Source organism: Aquila chrysaetos, chromosome 12 (assembly GCF_900496995.4).
Source record: "Aquila chrysaetos chrysaetos chromosome 12, bAquChr1.4, whole genome shotgun sequence".
Lineage (NCBI taxonomy): Eukaryota > Metazoa > Chordata > Aves > Accipitriformes > Accipitridae > Aquila > Aquila chrysaetos.
Genome location: NC_044015.1, coordinates 41,176,067 through 41,196,085, shown reverse-complemented (window position 1 = coordinate 41,196,085; position 20,019 = coordinate 41,176,067). Strand labels below are relative to the sequence as shown.

The window sequence follows — 20,019 nt, the reverse complement described above, 5'->3', positions numbered from 1 at the left end:
ACTGCTTACATTAACTGTTAAACTTTATTTGGAGTTAGCACTCACAGACAGTAGGTATAAATACCTCAGAGGGAGACACACAGCAAAAATTGCTGAAAACTTCCCATTGCAAAAACCAGTGTTCAGTGTGATGCTGCAGCCTCGCCAAGCTTGACTTGCTCAGGATGAAATCTGCCTGGAAAGTTCCTGCAAAAACTATTGAGCTGTTTTCAAGAATAAAATTATGGAAAACATGTTCTGCCCACAATAACAAATGGTCTGACAGAAGCTGGCTGGAGGTTGCTGGGTTTGATTTTTCTCCTTTCTTTTCCGTTTCAGGCTATTGCTTTAAATGTTTAATTTTAAACTTGGCAAGAGTGCCCGACCAGTGTTAGTCAGGGATCAGCCTTTCCCCGAGACAAACACTCACAGTTGACTCACTGATGGTCTTTTGAAAGCAAATCTTAGCACACATGCACTAATTGGAGCATTTTAGCGCTCGTCTGTTAAGCAGTCCCAAAGGCGACAGGCACAGGAGCCCCAGGTGGGAGCCAGGCAGCTCCTGCCTGCTCGCTGCCCGCAGCACCCAGCCGGTCAGCCGGGGAGTCAGATGCTGTCATAAAGCAAACAAAGTGAGGAACTCAGTCAAAAAATAGGTGGCAATATAACTAAGGACTATTATAGCCCATGCACACGGCAGGGTCTTGACCCAGGCTGCTTTGGGCTCTCTCTGTGGGAATATTGCTGCAGAGATGCTGAGCATGCAGGCCGCTGCTCCCTGTGCCATGGCATGGCATGGCACCGGCACCGGCAGCAGGGAATGCAAAAATGGGTCTCAGCATTTCTAAGAAGTTCTGGGGCTTTTTCCACTCTTGTATCTTAGCAGGCTTAGGAATGCAGATTCTTGTTTCTAAAGCTTTATTGGGATTTCCTTCATAAACCTCTTTTACAGAGGTTAATAACTGGGATAAAGATTTCTTTTAGCTACAAATTTAGTGGCGTGTAAAGCAATCTCTGGGCAGTTAGCTGTTACAGTGAAGAACACAATGAAAAACGGGTTTGAAATCTGGATCCTGCAGAAGGAATGAGTGAAATTTTGGGTTCCTACTGACCTGGGGTTTGTTATATACAAAGAATTCTAGAAGACAAGTGAGGTTTGTTTTTTTTTTTTTTTAAACACACCCTCCCATAGCTTGTGATTTACAGTTCTGCCATCCTGAGAATAGCTCCACATTACCGGTCTCCTACAATTTGTCCCCTTTGCTGATGGCAAAAATGAAAAAGCTATTCCAGGGGCCATGCGACATTCCCCTCAAGTTACTTCTGCTCAAGTTGCTTCTGCACAGAATAAAGCCAGGCACACCCTGCGTAGGAGCACCCTTACCAACACGATGCCCAGAGCAAGACGGACAGATGCTGGGCACTGCCCTCTGCTCCCCCGGTCCAAAGCTCAGCCTAAATTTAACCCTGAGAACTAAACAAAGTATTTTCCCATACGCGCTCCTGTCATTGCTTACATCCTGGTGAGCACTGAGTAACACAGATTTGTAATTAATGGTATATATTCCTCATGTAGATGAGATTCCTCAGAAGGACTTTTTAAAGGAAATAAGGTGTGATTAAAAACCTTTCTCCCCACATTGCAAAACCAAACCTGTCATCATTATCCAACTCCTATTTCCACTGGTTCTGTCCTGGGAAACTCTGGATTATGGCAGATTTATGTCAGCGTCTGGCTGCCATCTCGAACCACGCAGTGGTCACCCTCCGGTTCGCAGTGAGCCATCTTTGCTTCATAAATTTGAGGGCAACCATATACAAAAGAAAGATCCCAAAGCTTGTAACACAGAACACAAAAAGATGCCATTCCACATAATATAACAATGTCGGCAGCGTGTTTATTTTTTATGAGTGTTGTAAAATTACATTCTAAACTGTCTGAACTACAGTAAAAAAAGCTGTTTTGTTACCTCTGGAAGAACAGAGAGCATCCATCTGAGCGGAGGTGCCAGTATTTCTCAGCAAGGCAATGTTCTAATGAGCTATGCTTCATTTCAGCTGATCTACCTGACATAGCGGGAGCATCACAGACCTCACGGAACTACAGCTCGTTTCTGCAGACACCCGGCAAAATTATTAAAATGCTGCATGATGGCACTATTCATAATAAGCAGTTTTGGGCAGACTAGGCTGTGTGTAGCAGGTAAGCAGCAGCAGGTCATCTCCTGCAGCCCCCCCTCCAGCCTCCCCTTTCTCAGCATTTTTATAGCCTTTGTTCAATTTATCACAGATGATCCTCAATGCTTCTTATAATTGCAGTTTTCTTTATTAAAATACCAACTAAATAAAGGGTGTGAAAAAAGAATGAAACAGAAAAGGTGTTCCGAGGGAAGAAACCTCATTTTTATGCTTGTGAATTAGCTACCAGTGATGCATCCCTGTAAGTCAATATTGTTCTGGTATGAAAGCTCACGCATCCATATCCACACAGCCCACGTCCGACACTGGCCTGAGGACACGGCAGGCAGAGACTTCTCAGAAATGTGACTCTCTTACCACAAAGCCCTTATTTGCATCTTTAGAATCATTTTGTAATGATGCTGCTGCTTTCTTAAAAGCCATTCTTTACGTTTAGGTACAAAAAGGTTAAAAAAATATATTCTTAAAAAGAGAAGGATCCCTGATGCTCAAAGAAAACCCAGCAGCCCGATCCGCCCGCGACTGCTGTGCTAGCAATCAGCCTTTCTGGTTTTTCATTATTTCATTTATGTGCAAGTTTACTAGACATACCGGGCTGGTTTGAAACCTCCCAGTGACGTCAATGGGCCAGCGAAATTAGAGCTCTGCGAGACAGCGGCACCGCACCCAGCCTGCGCGGGTCTGCTGCTCCTCGCAGGGTGACAGCTCAGACAGATACGATCAATCACGCACCCCTGGCACTGCACCAAAGCAGAGCTGCTTCAGCATTTACAACGGCAAACGCTCCCCATTACTTGGAGAATGATTTTTTTGTTCAGTACAATTGACAATGAAAATGGTATTAAAAACTGCAGATGGTGAGCATATTAAAGCGCTAAAGCTCTTCACTAAATTCTGGAAGTTTCATTTTTTTGGAAGAAAAAATAAAATTCCAAAGTAACAAAAGTGTTGCTTGGCATATAGGGATTTAATAATCATTTTACAGGATATATTCTCCCCCCCGTCCCCCCCTTACTTGTACGGTTCTGTTGCTTTTTTATGTAGTTCTCACTATAAATTCTGGAAAAGAAAATGACTGCAAGCCTTCAATAGAAGTTTATCTTTTTTAGCTTTTTTTTAAGGAAAGCATATGAAAATGTGTTAATTCTATCAACCTAACTGTTAAACATGAAAACAAGCTCAGCAAGAAATCAACCCGTGATACCGCTTGATCCGATGAATTACTGCTGCATGCTGTGAAGCCACACGTACTCGTTTCGCGGCACCTTTGGTTTATCAAGGAATTGTCCCAATTCATCCAGCCCTTCTTGTCTGAGACATTAAATCCAGCTGCATGAGCATGGTATGGCACAGAACCACTCTGCACAGCACTTGTCTGAAGAGCCAGACAGCATCTCCTAAGCCACCACAGAGCACGCGATGGGGAGATGCTGGGAGGAAAGGGTATCAGCGGTGGAAACGTGGTGGTGGCCGGGACAAGGTCTCAGGATGCTGCCGCAATAGCAGGGAAGTGGGGGGGATCATGTAGAAAAAACTAAAATTATCTTAGCTCTCTGTAGCACAATTAAAACAAATCTCTCAAGCTTATGCACACCGGTGATGAGGGAAGTACAAAAATCAGAGATGCAGAAGCATGCTCAGAGGTTGAAGAGCAGGGAAGCTAATCAGCAGACCTTTGCAAACCAGTGGAGCACCCAATGGCATCCCCCTTCATTAGGATGAAGACCACTGCCTTCCCCTCTAAAATCATTCAAGGAGAACCTGGACTCATACGAGAAAGTCGGCATGTGGCTTCCTGGTCATCCCTGGATGCCACCTAAATCAAAGGGTATTCACTGGAGATGCACCGAAGCCAGGTTGGGGAGTAGCATCTACTGAGCTACCAGGGCAGCTCCTCCATCCAGGCTCACCCCGATCTGTCGATAGGACCCACACAGCATGGGGTGGTTGCATCAAGTAAGGAGCTAGACCTCTGCATCTTAGACAAGTCAACAAGGAGGAGGAAAAGACTGGAAAAATAACTTCATGTACATAAGATAGATATACATGAACTTGGCTAAAAAGAGTTTCCCATCCAAATAAAGTTACATAGATTATTTCACTGGAAGTTAAGATAATTAATGTAAATATGATAATGTAAATACAACAAGAGCAGCCTCAAATGCTCTAAGTCTTATCTTCTGCCTTGCAAGACCAGCATGAAAATATAGCCAGAAACAACTTGAAAACATACAGCACGAAGAAAAGGGAAAGGTCACTAAATACCAAGCACCATTCCTCCACTAGAATCCCTCCGTAACCAGCTTTTCAAACAGTGAAAGCAAATGCTGCATTGCTCAGACCCAATTAAATCCCCATTATTTTATTGTTAAAAATCCCGTTTCAGCCAGGCATTGTCTTCGCTGCAGACACATTTCAACAGTGTATTCTTTATGCTTCCTACAGCCATTTGTGAGCACAAGAGAAATATTTGGCCTTCTCTTTCTAAATTGTGCCTACAGATTTCTGAGTTATGTCTCTCAAACCTACCCTCTGCATATAAATTGTTCCTTTGTTGAAGATACTACCTATTTATAGAAGGCTATGGAATTAATACATGAAGACAACCAAAACGTTTTAAGTACATCTAAAGTTACAGCTAAGCCCCACAAAAACAAGATAACTTGAAGGTAGAGCAGATTTTTACCCACGATATTGGAGAGTATTAACTCCCAGACCAAAACCTGAGTACTTCAAAACTCAATTTAAAAATCATAGTCAGTATAGATGGTACCACAATATGAAAAACACTTCCAGCCTCATATCCAACTGCAAACATCTCAGCTTGAACCAAGTGAGTTGAATGAGTCAGTGTCAGGACGGCTGGTTTGCACCCTGTGGTTATCACCCCTATGATAAATACGTTTACGTTTCGGTACTGATACAAAGATATGCCAAGAGCACCTGCCACTCTGACTGCAGTTATCTGCGGGCTGTGGAGCACCTCGAGGAACTCCCTGTGTTCCCAGCCAGAAGCAGAGACCTGGGGTTTAATTCCACCACTCCATCGTCTCTTGACAGAGTTTCTGCTCCTCCATCAAGGCCAGGTTGGATGGGGCTTTGAGCAACCTGGTCTAGTGGAAGGTGTCCCTGCCCATGGCAGGGGGGTTGGAACTAGATGATCTTTAAGGTCCCTTCCAACCCAAATCCTTCTATGATTCTATTGATCGACACAACACAGCTGCCGTTCAGTCTCCCCATCACTCATGCAGGGGACAGACCTGAGTTTTAAAACATCCCTATGAACAAATGCCGACCATGAAGTTTCCCATTTCTCCACTGTGCATTTACAAGAACAGATAGGCTGGTGTACTCCCAACTGCAGGCAACTATTTCCCATTTCCCCAAAACAACATCTTCCAAAGCCCCAGTCCAGCCAGAGCACCCCTCAGCACAACGCAAAGCCCTCCCCTCTCCCCCCCGAAAGCAGCAGCGACTGATGCCCCACATCGTCCACGCATGGATGGGAACCACCAGCTCCTCTCTTGAACTTGGTGGAGAACTCGGTGCTCCGAACCTAAAGGCCATGCGGGCTGGCCCCAGGCTGCAGTGTTGAAACAGCTTCCCTGAAACGCATCGTTAGCGTCTGGTTTTAACGAGCCCTTTGCAATACGGAGCAGTTGTTCGTTCACTCACATACCCACCTGTCAGTGAATGGTTACTTGGTTGATTTGTTTCTTTTAATTAATACATTTTGGATAGTTCTGGCTAGCGAACAGTTACGCTTCCACCAACCTCTACAATACTTTTTTTTTTAAAGTTTAGTTAAAGAGTTTGCTTATGCATGATGGGACAGAGGAAAGAGAAGCTCAGAAGAGGACCAAGAATGCATAAAAGAGGAACAAAATGCCTGAAGATACAGTGCAAATGGCTAACAGTAATTAACAAATCTCATCCCCGATGCATGCTCTGAACATGCAACCCGGCGGTTACAAAGGTCATGATTAGCAAGATTCAGTCTGAAGCTGTAACTAGAATATGCTTTATTTCCACCTGTGCACAGGTTACATGGATTCTTACAGGATAACCCCTATCCCCTCCTTTGTAAATCAATATACTGACAGGGCTCCCTTTGAGCTGTACAGTTTTAAATTACATGAAACTCTGCTGATTGATCAAATCGGCTCCGATGGCCCCACTTGTCTCCAGGATCCTTCTCTGACAACCCTCCCTCTTAGGATTACGGTCCCACTGAGCATTTATGTCAGTTCTACACTTCCTAGAGCTACAATTACTTACGTTGCTCTTGCAACTACAGCAATGTATTTCTCCTTTCTGCGAATGAAACGCTTTTTTCCATAACACCCTCTGCTCTGCACAGGCATTAGCACCGTCCCTAACTAATGCACACGGTCTCTCCTCTTCACTGCATTTGCAATTCTGGCAAATCGATTAACGCTTCCCACCCCTTTCCTCCTGATCCAATATTCCTCTGTCTTAAACTACTAGGGTTTCTTCTCAAGAGGATCAACCAACAACTCCCCCTGCCAAAACGTCAAGGGGAAGCCATGGTAATAATTCCAAGATAGGTCTAATATGGGCTCTGCTAATGCACAGCAACACCTGCTGCTGCGTCAGGCACAGCCACATGATTCCTCACTTATCTCCGTCCTTCAGATCTGGCACGTCGCTGAGTGCTGGCAGCAAAGGCACATCTTCCTTCCTGAGCTCGCCCAGCCTGATCTGCCGGCACCGGACCGCATCCCCCATGGCCGGGTGCCTTCGGAGCTTGCTCGCACACAAAAACAGTTTTGCAGGGGCAATGTTATGCAGATTTTGACGCTCCCGTGGCCGCTGCTTTTCGAGATCCTGCTAGGATCTTCAACACGCACGCCTGGATAGCACATCTGAACTCTCCTCTACCGCTGCAGACAAATGGGCACGTATGGAGAAAGGAAAGCTGAAGTATTTTGGTACAAAGATGACGGATGCCGGTAACGTGCTTGTCTGAAACTATGAGACTGTGTGACGCATTGCACACCAGTTGTACATCTGATGCCTTGATTACATGGTCCTTATTCTTCTGCAAGCATTACATCTGCTTGGGGAGTGAATACAGGAGTCAAACAGAGCGAGCACGGCAAGGCGGTCAGCACAGCCACCCGAACGGCACGTGCTGGACCGCTTCGGCCGGGTAGGGACACGGGCTACCAGCACCCTTTGGTCTCCCCAGCACACAGCAGCCGTGTGAACTGGTGAGGTGACACGGGCCACCAGGTCTGTCCGGCAGAAGGACGGCGGGTGTCTGGGCAGCGCCGTGCCACCGCCGTGGCTCCTCCGGGCCGGCGCAGCCGGCGGTGGGAAGGAGAACGGCCTCACCATCCATCCCACCCCACAGAGCAGTACTTCTCATCTCAGCTATCGATAGATTCATCAATGCCTCTCTGAGTGAGGAAGACACAGCCCTAACTTTTATGCAATGTAATGACAGACGCCACTGGTTTTTTTTTAATTAAGAAAACCTCTCACCGACGTGAACCTGTCCTCGGGAAGGGAGGACACACGGCACCTCGCACGGAGAACTCAAGCAACCGGTGGGACCCTTCCTCCTTCCCCTTCTTGCTGCCTCCTTTTTTCTAGGGGCCCCGTTTCTTCCTTTCTTAACATTTGCTTTAACCAGAGGTCTTCCGATAATACAATAATGCATTTTTCCTCTTCTCTAAATATTTACCTTTCCATTCTCCTGTCCCTGAAACACCACACACGGCCCTTCTTGATGAGCAGACTCTGTGCTCTGGAGAAGGAAAGCTAACTGTGTATCTTTACAGCACCGTTCAAACGCTCAGAGCCTTGATATTTTTATTAATATATACAAATACTAAGCTATAGGTTCATCTCAGAGCCTAATGCGGAGGGAGCCACAGTTAAACGATTATAAGCAATAATAAGATTACATAGAATAAATTCTATGTAAGACCAGAATATATATGTGTATAGGTAAGACTACAGAATACAGTATTTGAAGATCTAGAATGTAAAATTCTCTCTATTTTTTGTATTCTTACAAGATGCTGTATAGACTACAGAGAATATCTGCAACTGTAAGACCATATATATCACACTACCCAATGACCTCATACCTTAACTCCAACCGTGGACCTTTACCTATAAAAAGGAAACCCGTTTCGGTGCAGTCTATCAAACACAAACCTGCGGGACATGCTCGGAAGTTTCCCTCACATCTCCCTCTGCCCTAACACGACCAGATTAGAGCAGAGGCAGCAGCGGCAGCTCCATCTGCTTATTAAAATGCAAGAGTAGTTGACAACAGACTTGAGAAGGTACAGAGGTAACACCATGAAATCACCCAAGTGGAAAGACATTTTAGTGACTCATTACTTTTTAAAATGAAAATGTATGTTCGTACACATCTTATAACAAAAATAATTAAGCACAATAGAAAATTCTCCATCCTCTTCACACCCCCCCAATTACTAGGCATTGTGAGGGTGCGTTGTGAGATCAAAATCTGATCAGGAAAGACAGAGGAAAAGAAAATATTCAGCAAGCACCGTGACAATCTTACAGCTTGGGGAATACGCATATCCTTATCAGTACTTCCATTCAGCAGCTGCTTTTTGCAAATGTAAAATCGCACACTTTCAAGCTCTTTTGCCCACCAGAACTGCTCTGATCCGGACAAAACCAAGTAATACTTACCAAATCCACGAATGACGGCGATTAGGTAAAAAATTAATATTTAACATCTTCCAAGATGATACTTGTCTTCTACCGGTCCGAAAATATTCAGTACATTTTCCACTTGTTCCAAACTTCTTTTCTGAAGTTGTATCAGTGGCACGTAGATGTTTCCAGGAGTTTTTATTCTTTGTGATTACATGTCAACTCCCATTGCAGGGTGGATGTCACTTTATACACGAATGCAAATGAATTGGCAATCAAAATGTGAGGGTGCATGTGGAACTGCCTCTACGGACTCCCATATTTCTTCATTTATATCAGAAGAAGAAAAAAAAAAAAAAATCTATTTCTGGCAAAGCCCTGACTGCAGTTTCCTGCTCTCATTTGTATAATCCCTTCCAGTGATCCTGAGACAGGGGGCGAAAAAAAAGCAAGCCTTTTCCAAGCTGGAGAAACATCCCCATTTTCCTGTTTATCCTTTCCAGGTCATATCCCTCGTTCATTCACTGCCTTCACAGACGAATCAAAGTTTTCGGACGCTGCAGAAACTCCGCTCCCAGGTCCCTCCTGCGTAACCCGCTCCGCACCACGGACGTGAGGGATGACATTCCCGGGGTGACGGGGTGCAGGCAGCTACGGGGAGGACCCAGGTCCCTGTCCAGGTTAGGGGTTACAGGCAGGAGGGAGCACGTCTCTACAGCAAAAGGCCTGGCTTATCCATCCCACCAAACTAGAAGAAACGGCAAAGCTTTCAGAGGGTTGCAAGCTCCCTGCAAGGGGTCATTCTGCACAAACACGGGCGTGCTCTGCGTTACTGCTGTCACTCAGGGACGGGTCTGTGTTTCTGGACAGCATCCCTAGCTGCCTTTCCAGCCCTCCCTCCGCCTGGCTGGAGAGGTGCTCTGCCTGCAGGAAAATCCTCCCAGCAGCTACGTCCGCAGCTGCAACTTCACCCAGAGCCTTTGAGCGAGAGCAGATTTGCGTGTCTCTGCATAAAATGGAATTTTACAAGATTTACATCTAAATCCCGCCGCTAAACATCAAACCCAGCACAGCTCCCTGGTGCATCGAGACGTCAGGGGGTGGGTGGTGGGAAGACAGCCGCCACGGAGCCATGCAGGGAGCAGCTCCCGAAAAAAGGGCTTTCCGCAGCAGAGCAGCCCGGGGTTTGGCTGCCAGCCCCCCACCACGCACCCACAGCCGCACCGGGGCTGCCGCCGGCGCTCGGCGAGGCTGCGCCTCCGCCGGCGTCGGCGCTGGGGACGCAGAGCCGGGGAGGGGATCTGGGGACAAAGGGAGGGCTGGTTAAATAAAGGAGAATATAAAGCGCTTCCAGCAGCAACAGTGCGATGGTTTGGGAACGCTGAAAAGGGGATCTGCCCACGCGTCCCTGCCCAGGGAGCACCTCCGCCCACCCCGACGCGGGGGCAAGGAAGGGGGTTACGCTAATGAGGCTGGAGGGTATGCTGCGCTTCCGTCTGTTTGGGAAACAAGAAGTTCAATGTCAAGAAATGCACAGTTAGGTACGAGCAAATTTTCCGTTTACTGGATTTTTTTTTCTCCCAGTGAAGTCTTGAGACATTTCACCTTGACAACCAAAAGCAAGGGATTTTATCATCAGCTGAAATCGAACGCATAAGCAAACATGTCTAAATGGGCTTTCTATAGGTGATGTATAAATGGACTTTACATTTCATCAGAGTCATAAGTGATGCAGAATGTTCCCTACCCACAGAGAGGAGGGTACCCAAAGCAGCGAGAGGGGAGCCCAGCAGCCCGGGGCACTGAGCAGGGGATGGCACCCCACAGCTCGAGGAGTCTCATCCCTACGCCGAGACCTGAAGCCTGCCAGACCACCCTGCCCATGCGTTGTAAGTCCAAACTGGAAAGGGGAATAAGTAGCTGTTTTATTAATTAAGATCTCAAATCCAATTTCAAAATACACAGGACGGGGTAGACTGGCAATGCTGTTACATACTAAGTCACAACTCAACAGTTTGCGCCGACACAGTCAAAGCTAAGCAAAAACCCAGACTGGAGGAACTACCTGCTCCTCTTCTGTAACTGTTAGGTGAAACATGAAATCACATTTTATTCTACTGACATTAAAAAACATTTTATAAAAATGTAGGGGCAACTTAAAAGTATAATAAAAAAGTGAGCGTGCCTGTAAAGATAGAGTACGGATAATCGATAAGCAAACAGTTTGCGCCTCTCATTTGCTTTGCTGCATCTCCACTTCTGCCAATTTGTTTTGAAAGGAGCCAGTTTTATATGCAGCGGCGAGTAATTTTGCTTTCAGATCAGTGTAGACCACAGAATTATGCATCTTGGATATGAAAAAGGCCCACAAACATACATGGATGGAGATAAATATACAGATACACAGACACATGCACATCTTCAACTCCAGCCTGCAGATTGTACTACTGGTACAACAGGTAGTTGTACAAATGGCCATTTTTACATGCAGCCAGCAGAGACATCAATTCTGCTATTACTGCCTTCAAAAAGGGAATTTACATTTTCAAAAGTGATGTTTCTTATGCTGGAAATGCATGTTGCTTTGCACATAGTTGAAAACTCAGCTCAGAAGACATTTCAGGCATTTCTTAATGATGCGGGAATTCTAGATCACTGTGCCCTCCATTTCTTCTGTGAAGTAAAGCCCAGCATCACAGGCTTCTTCTGTACACGCTTGGCACTTACAGTCAGGCTAGCAAAACCCAGCATCACAAACCCACTGATATACCTCATATGGTTTTCATAAATGAAAAACACTGTGTGTGAGAGTTAAATTAAGCAACTCCCCCCATGGGGCAGGCTGAAATTTAATTTGCTGTCAAATAAGAGAAATTCAGCTCACATAATGAGCTTAACCCAAGCCTCTGGGCCATTCCCACTGGATGTGCCAACATCGTGGGCTTGGGAAGAAACAAACCACTGTCACCCCCCAAAATCTCCCACCCATCACTCCGCTGGCTTCTCATCCAATCCGCACCCAACAAGTTGAAAACTCTCACGATTTCATGTGACTCGGAGAAATTCCTTTTTAATGTCCTCCTCTTGCCCTACACGATTCTGCCCTTTGAGCTTTTCCCCAGCTCCCAGGCTGGTACATTAAAATATTACCAGGTTTAAAATGGCTGTGCTCTCCACCCCCCATGCCTGGGAAAAAACATCAGCGTGTCCCTCATGAATAGAAAGTCTGCCACGTTGGCCTTCAACACTATTCTTGGTGAACAAGACAAAATTAATTCACTGCTAATTTGGTAACAAACGTTTTTGTGCACTATTGCTTCTTTTCTGTCCTACCCCACTGAGATTCCGCATTTTCTCTCCCTGCTTCCGTTTGTATGGTATCTCTCTTCACGCTTCCAACCTTTCCCTTCATTGAGCATCCTGAACTTGATGTGGATAATTGCAGGGAACATGGCAGTAATCAAATGGTGGCCAGGTGGGAAGGATAATAAGTCATTCTCCCATTTTTTTCTCCTATAGCTTCTCAGACAGTTGAATAATTATCCTCCACTGAAGACCCAAATGAAAGACTAGCAATTGCAGTATCAACATGACATAAATGAATATAACTCCCAGGGCTATGATCAGAACCCACTTCTACCTCGCTTCTGGGTCTAAGCACCGCTGAGTGCCCTGCCTCCTACTCCTACACACTTCAAAAAATCATCAGATTGTTCATTTTGGTCTTTAACCATTGGGTGCCACATCTACATATTTAATATGTTTATTAATTAGAGGATAAAATGGCTATGCAAGCCCTACTAATGATGAGTCCTAGTCCCATCGGTCCATCCTGGCAGCCCCAACACCGATGCTCCACCAGGGAAACTTCAAATATTTTGTGAAAAATTGCACAGACTCTTCAAAACCATTTGCTAGACAACCAGCACGTAACATTTCTTCCACATCTTTCAGAAAAGTTACATAATGCAGCCATTGCGCAGCTGGCCTGGTATCGTGCTGGCTTGAAACACTCCAGGCCCTTCAGCACTTTGTTACCTTTATTCCCTCAATCAACAGCAGGTCGCTGCGAAGGCTCAGGAATGTTCTCTGTCCTCGAAAGGCACAGATACAGCAGCCTGAAAAAAATCAGCTCATATTTTGGATATCTTGAGACAAACCAGAAGCACAGCACATTTGTAAAAATATGCACATTTGATGCTGCCTCTTTCCAGGTTAAAGACCCTATCCTAATGCAAGAGTATAATGGGGTTTTTACCCCAGATAAATAAATAAAATACTAAGTATATTTAGAGGAATATTTTGTCTTCCTCCTCGTTGTTAATAGTGGAATAATCAGGATAACATGCAAACACCCTAGCTTATAATCAAAAAGCATGAAAACCACTCAGAAACGAACTTCTCCAATGCTGTTCCCTGGTATTTTATTAGCTCTTTTGCAGAGCAGTATCGACCCTTTCGCAAATGTTTATATTGTTGGGGTTTTTTGTCACGTGCCGCCGCCACAGGCTGCTTTGCGGAGTACAAAGCTATCTATTGATTTGGAAAGGATGCAATTGCTTGTGCACCAAACCAACTACTCAGCCACGCAGAAGCTTTTCATTCATTCCTTCTTTCTGGCCACACTGATTCATAATGATGAAATACTGATTTGCAATTCAAATTTCCTTCTTTCTCTTAAATAGGCTGCCCAAGGACTGACCCAAGAGCTCCAGGAACATTACCTTGCCAACCCTTACATTAAATACCAGCATTCTCCATGTAATACTGAACAATATACTTAATTAAGAAATGCAATCATAAAACATACACATCTATTCAAAATAATTAGCTCATCAAACATAATTTTAGGATAATCTATTTTTCTTGAATTTTGGAATTCTATTCACCAAATAATAAGCTACACCTGCTGTAAGCTGACTTGAAACCTGCAGGTAATTTGGTGTGCCAGGAAACTACTGGTGCCAAAATCTGACCTGGATCTCACACACTCTTCTGCAAAATGCGTATGCCAAAGACCTCCCAGGAATACAAGGCTAAATAAGCCGAGTGTTGGGCAGCAGAAAGTAGCAAGCATAATTATAGGTATGTATTCATAAGGGACAGGCTCACCGAAATCTCTTGCCAATCCAGATGACTGTTTAATTGTCAACTCAACTCTTCAGGGCTGTTTTTTCCCCTGCTCTGCAGCTGGTGCAGTCCCTACACCTGTGCGACGGGTGTTTAAGAGGTGCTGAACGTGAATGATGGGCTCCCTCACGTTGTCTTACATTCACGTTGAACTCAGTCTACAGAGCTCTGGGTAAATACAGGCGGGAGATGGCACAAGCACTTTATGTTTTCCAAAAGTGGTATCATTAAAAGTCATTTGGCAGCAGGAAACTGCAGTTTCTGGAGCGATGCTATCAATATACCCTGAATCTCTCCTCCACAAATGCAAAAATAAAGTTCCCCCCAGGACGATTCATCTTTTCGAAACAGATACATCACCTCCATCTTTCTCACCAACACCTTCCTTCCCCTCTTCCCGTAAATAAAACCGTATTTTCTAACGGGTAAGACTCAAGCCAAGCAACTTAACATGGAAGAGGAGGCGTTTCAAAGCAAAACCATTCACTTAAAGGGGGCTAAATCCAAGAGACGGCGTTTGCCTTCAGACCAGAGCACAGGCTTTTCCCTCGGAGAATACCCCAAACCTCTCTGCCCACTGTCACTGGCCACTGCACAGGGAGAAGCGTGCACCGGACACAGAGCGATGCGCGGGGCATCACCTTCTGCGCTGCAGAGCGTGCATCGACATGCAGGACCCAGCTCTTACATCGTACCACAGCCCAGTGAGCCACCAACGATGTACCAGACTGGTGTGGGTAAAGTGGGAGAGAGTCAGAAAGAGCCTGTACAAAAAACAGAGGAAACTAAACAAAGGGGGGGGGGGGGGAAGGAAAATCAGCTTGCTGATACTCGATCCTGCAACCTCCCAGCGAACATTTCTGAAAAGTTTCCAACAGAAAATAACATAATGAATCAACAACAGCAGCTGGTTTGTGAATACCAAGTGCCATGTTCTTCAAAACAATCTCCAAGGGGTCTTAGTACTGACTTAGCTTGCAATTAATTAGTGGGAGAGTTTTTATCTATTTTATGTCAACAGCATATATGATGACATCTTTAGAATGCACATTTTTGGTGAGAGCACACCAAAATCTCAAAGCTGGGAATGTGCCGTATACAGAAGAAGTGCATGCATTGAACAGGTTTCCATCTGGATTATATTTTGAGTTTTACTGCATCTTTAGGGAGCTTTAATTTTATGTTCCACTTTGGCTACTTCCAACCTCTAAAGCTTTCGCAAACCAATTTGTGGAAGAGATGCTGCAGGGGATGCAAGTTCCCACCGCAGCACGCGAAGTGACTAAACCAAAACCAAGTATCATTTATCTGATGGAAACAGAAACTACCAGAAACTTAGGCTCTGTGCCTAAGACGACATTTGTTTGCTCTCGATGCTCCACTTCTTTGGACACGCAGTTGCTGTATTACCTTGGTTAGGGAAGAAACACTGACAGCTGCTTTCTGGATGAAACTAAATGAAGTAACACAGAAAAAGTGCTGTAATTCCTTGCATATCAGAATATCATCACCTGTAAGCAGACTAATAATTAGAGATGAGGCATCTCAGAGTAGTTAGGCGGTAACATATCAAGCATCGTGAGGCTTCCCAAGCTTTCCACGCCGTGACTCTGGGTCCCCCCCCGCCATCGGTGGAGCCATCTGGAAAAGCAGATGCCGAACGAACGCCTGACGCCGGCGTGCTCTTCCATCTTCCCACTCCCTGCTGCAGGCCAGGAAGAAAATCTGAGCCCCACACCAGGCTGGACGTCTTCTGGATGAGTAATAAACCCCCATAAACACAGCCCTGGGCTCTGACGTGGCCCTGGTGTTTTCAGACTCTAAAGCTGGACTCAAATTTAGGTACCTACGTAAAGGACCGGATTTCTAGACCTGATAAAGTACGAGGACCAGGGCGGTGGGTGGGAAGGTACTCAGCAGCAACAAGCTTTGCTGGCTTCCCTAGGCCTCACCTACAGCACTGATTTATACATGAAAAAAATAATTCCCTCTTTAACATAGGTCATAATATTATGACTTATAACCCTCAATGCTTTTTTCTTTTTTTTTTTCATGTCTTCAACCCTTTAAGCTGTAGCTTTTGAGAGCATTAGCTTTCGTATCTCCTTGACTGAAGAAGGGGTATTTTTACATGATGGCATTTTGTGTTAAAACAAGCAGATGACAATTTCGGAGTGCAGTACTTAAGGAGCTATTTCGTGACAGGAGACGAGGGAAAGCAGCAGTTTCCTCAGGCACTCAGATTGCTCCTTTCTGCTCTCTCCCGTAATGTTAACTCCCATCATGCTCTCAATTTCCTTTGAGTACAAATCCATCTGCACAAAAATATTTTAAAATATTTTCTATTACATCTGATTTCGTGACAGGGAGGAAGCCCCAGAACAGACAGGAAAATTCAATCACATTCTCCATATGCTTCCTTACTTGCAAGCAAGTATTTTACATCCACCCCTGGCCATGGCCATGGTGATCCCAAGTGAACCCCAAGAGGAGAAGCTTCCAAATCTTTGCAAATTTATCACTTAGCACTTGTTTGGATGTGAAATGGCCACCACCAGCTCCTGAACACAGGCTGGTCCCAGCACAGCCTGCCACCACTGCACCCATCTTCAGGTATCACATCCTTACAGCAGTCAAATACTGAGTGCAACCATCTGGGGCAGGACAGAGAGAAGGCTCTTACCTACAAGGCTAGGAACAAGGCTCTTCACCTACCTTTAACAAATATTACAATCCCTGATTTTCACTCTAAAGAAGATAATACAGTATCTTGAACCCTGTAGGAAATCTTCAGTTTCTCAGACTCCTTCTGAAAACTAAAAAAGCTAAGACAATATTGCAAAACTTACCAATGTTAAGATTTTGTTTAATACATCATTTCCTTGGCATATTGAAACTTCCCTCTCAATGATATATTATGTTTCTGTAACAAAGAAGTAACTTATATTGACAATAGATATTTTTTCCTATTGAAATCACTCTCATTTTAACTTCCAGCAGCAGAATAATACACGTCTCTATGCATTCATCCAAGCCAGGAGATTTTGGCATGCTAAAACTGTGAAAAATCAGAACAGTGATAATTTTTAAATAATTTGAAAACAGTGAATGTGCCATCATTATCCCAGAACATTTCCCAGAGTTAGCTCTACAAAGTAAGTCATGCTTTGTCATTAAATGCCTGTCACAGAGCGCAGCACACTGTGAAATACATACAGCACATGGCAACAATTTGCTCTGAACCAGGTCCAAGGCGGGTGAGCTCCAGGGTGGCTTAGACGTGCTGTGGGTACTTCTACCTCCTCTCAGTGCTCCTGGCACTGCTGGTCTCTGGTTTTAAATCTCCTTCACTTGGGGGCATGAAAGAAGTGGTGGTGGTTTGTTGAGCGCAGGACATTTTCTCCTTTTTTGCTATATTGGCTGAGCTGTAGTCTCTGTTCCTGTAAAACTGCAAACCCCTAAGCATGGGGAACCCCACTCAAATCCTTCAGTGGCCAAGCAAGGTGAAAACAAGAGAATATTAACTATAGTTTAACAAAAAGGTTAGCGAACTTGAAGAAACATACTTGGAAGCTATATCAAGGAGAGAACAGCTTCATGGCCACAACATTTACTGTTTTTATACAATCCTCATCTCTTACAAATACTTCTGCTGTCTTGTGGCCATTAAACTAATGTATGTATGAGCTAGATGGACATTTAAACATCCATCCGAATACTTTCCATCGGGATCACTTTGCAGAGATCTCAAATGCAGTGCAGCAGCAAGACAGATGAGCTGAAATGGGACTGAATAAAAATGATGTGCTCTTTGCAAACCTGCTCTTCCCATGTATTTAGCAACACATCTTGTCACTTAATATAACTAACTATTATATGTTGTTCTCACTGAATACACAGAACCATTATTCTCAAGGTACATACGTCAGGAATCCATCTCCCTCACGTTCCCATCTTCCCCAGGGGGAAATCAGCTTTGCAAAACAGAAACAATGGACATAAAGAAATGCAGAGGGAAAGGACTTCTTAAAGTCATTATTATTTTTTTATTTTCTAAGTTTATTGCCCGGGTTGAACCTAATTAGAGAACAGGTATACCCCGATGGAATTTCAGGGAATACCTACTTTTGTTCCAGGCAAAGCACTTTCAAAGACAGCGTCATGAGGATCGGCTTCATGTGAGCACGTGTACCCCCCTGTCATTGAGAGGTGCACCGGAGGGGTTTATATCACGTAGCAGTACAGAAGGTGTTCGCCCAGATGATGCTCTTTTTCCTGCCATTATTACCAGCAGTGTAAAAGCATCCAATTCCCAGGGTTCGGCAGCCTTGGGCGATGCCAGTGTGCATTACAGCACCCACACACCTCTCCCGCCGTCGCTGGAAGCACCGCTTCTCCCAGGGGATTAGACTTGGGATTTACCAATCCCCAATTTCACTCTGAACTAGGTGAAATTTCTGAGCTTTGCCAGCAAAGGCTTTGCAGGAAACTAGGGATCTTGCTATTCAGGAGTGCAAGCTCTGCCAAAGCCCCACAGAAAACATACATCTGTTTTACTGAGGTTTGGCATTGTAACAACGTTTTGAAAGAGAAATGACATTGCACATAATTTAATGCAAACATATTAATTTCAAATAGATAAAGCTGATTAATCTAGCTTGACCAGGCAGTTCAACACTGTAGGTAGAAACACATGGTTTCTAAAGACCCCAGGGCTGAAACGAGATATTTCAGTCCTATCTAGTCCAGGATCTGGTAGGAAGGACAGACTTGTTCTGCACAAAATCTGCCTCTCTTGACAGAGAGGTGCCCCTTAGAAGAGCCTTTCCCACCGTCCTCAGTGATGTTTTCTATGGACTGCTCTTGCCTGGCTTTCTAGATGACCTATGGTATATGACGAAAAAATACTATTCCCAGAACAGATTTCATGAAGAGGTTTAAGTCCTTCGAGAGACTTACTCATGCATCTCAGAATAGTCCCCGTCGCAGCCTGGCATCGTGAGTGTATATATTTAACTGTTACTCCTTATCACTTACGTTCCCTACCCTCTAAATATCACTATCTCAGGAAGAGGGAGAAGGTACGCTCTTCCTAAATGTTTCCAGCTTTGGGGGCGGGGGGGGGGGGGGGGGGGAGGAACGACACACCATACACACACACACACACAAAACTTTTGGACTTTGGCATCTGGTCTCTTTCCAATTTCTTTGCCCATTACTATGACTTTCAAACCATTTTTTATTGCTCCCATTTCCCTGACAAAACCAAATTTCAGATAAAAGGGCAAGAAATCGGGAAGCATCTCCCCTCTGCACTCCTCAGCCCTTTTTCACATCGCAGGTGTTATGTGACACCTGAGAGTAGCGACACATAAAAACGCCAAAAATACGTCTACCCAAAATATGTTGACTTTCTTTATCTAATATGGAAAATAAAAGTTACATGGAAAAGTAGAGCTGTAATATAAAATAGCAGGTGTATTATTTTAACCGTAAAGGATGTTCCTATAGCACCGCATATTCTTTCAAGAGCACTACTGACACCTGCACAAAAGAAACCCCGCTGAGCCGGGGTGACAAAGCCTGAGATGCCAGAATTAGGATGCTGACACTACACCGCTTTTTTCACGCACCCAAATAGCAATTTGAGAAATACGCTCCCACTTTCAGGAAAACACGAACCCAGATGTTTTTAGAAAAAGGCTCCGCGCGGGCCACCGTTACCCCCCGACACTCTTCTCTCCCGGGAGCCTGGTTATGGCATTTTCTTACGGGAAACATTTGATGCAAGGCAAGTGCAGTGCATTTGTTTCCTTGGAAACAAACCCTTTCAACCTCCATCGCACACCATCTTAAGCAAAAGAAAACTCTGTAATTAGGCCCAAGGTCTAGCTATTTTTAGCCAGCAAGATGTTAAATCGCAACTATTTTATTAGCAATAGAACACAATGAAAACACACTTATCTCAATTATTGGAGTACTAAGTCTTCCTATCAACCAAAACAATAAACCCATTGAATTACACTAAAAAATATAATTGTTTGCCCG

General features: G+C 44.7%; 1 protein-coding gene across 4 annotated transcripts in view; it reads right to left on the bottom strand.

Annotated features, from left to right (window-relative positions):
• Positions 1-20,019, bottom strand: part of PDE4B (phosphodiesterase 4B) — a 220,742-nt gene that overhangs the window by 86,512 nt on the left and 114,211 nt on the right. Inside the window, exon 1 of one of the 4 annotated variants that reach the window (XM_030032363.2) lies at positions 8,878-9,731. The exons of the other annotated variants lie outside the window; for them this stretch is intronic. Within the exon in view, the coding sequence (XP_029888223.1) occupies positions 8,878-8,924 (47 nt within the window). The 5' untranslated portion in view covers positions 8,925-9,731. Of the gene's footprint in view, positions 1-8,877; positions 9,732-20,019 lie in introns of those variants that run through there. 4 annotated transcript variants of the gene reach the window in all.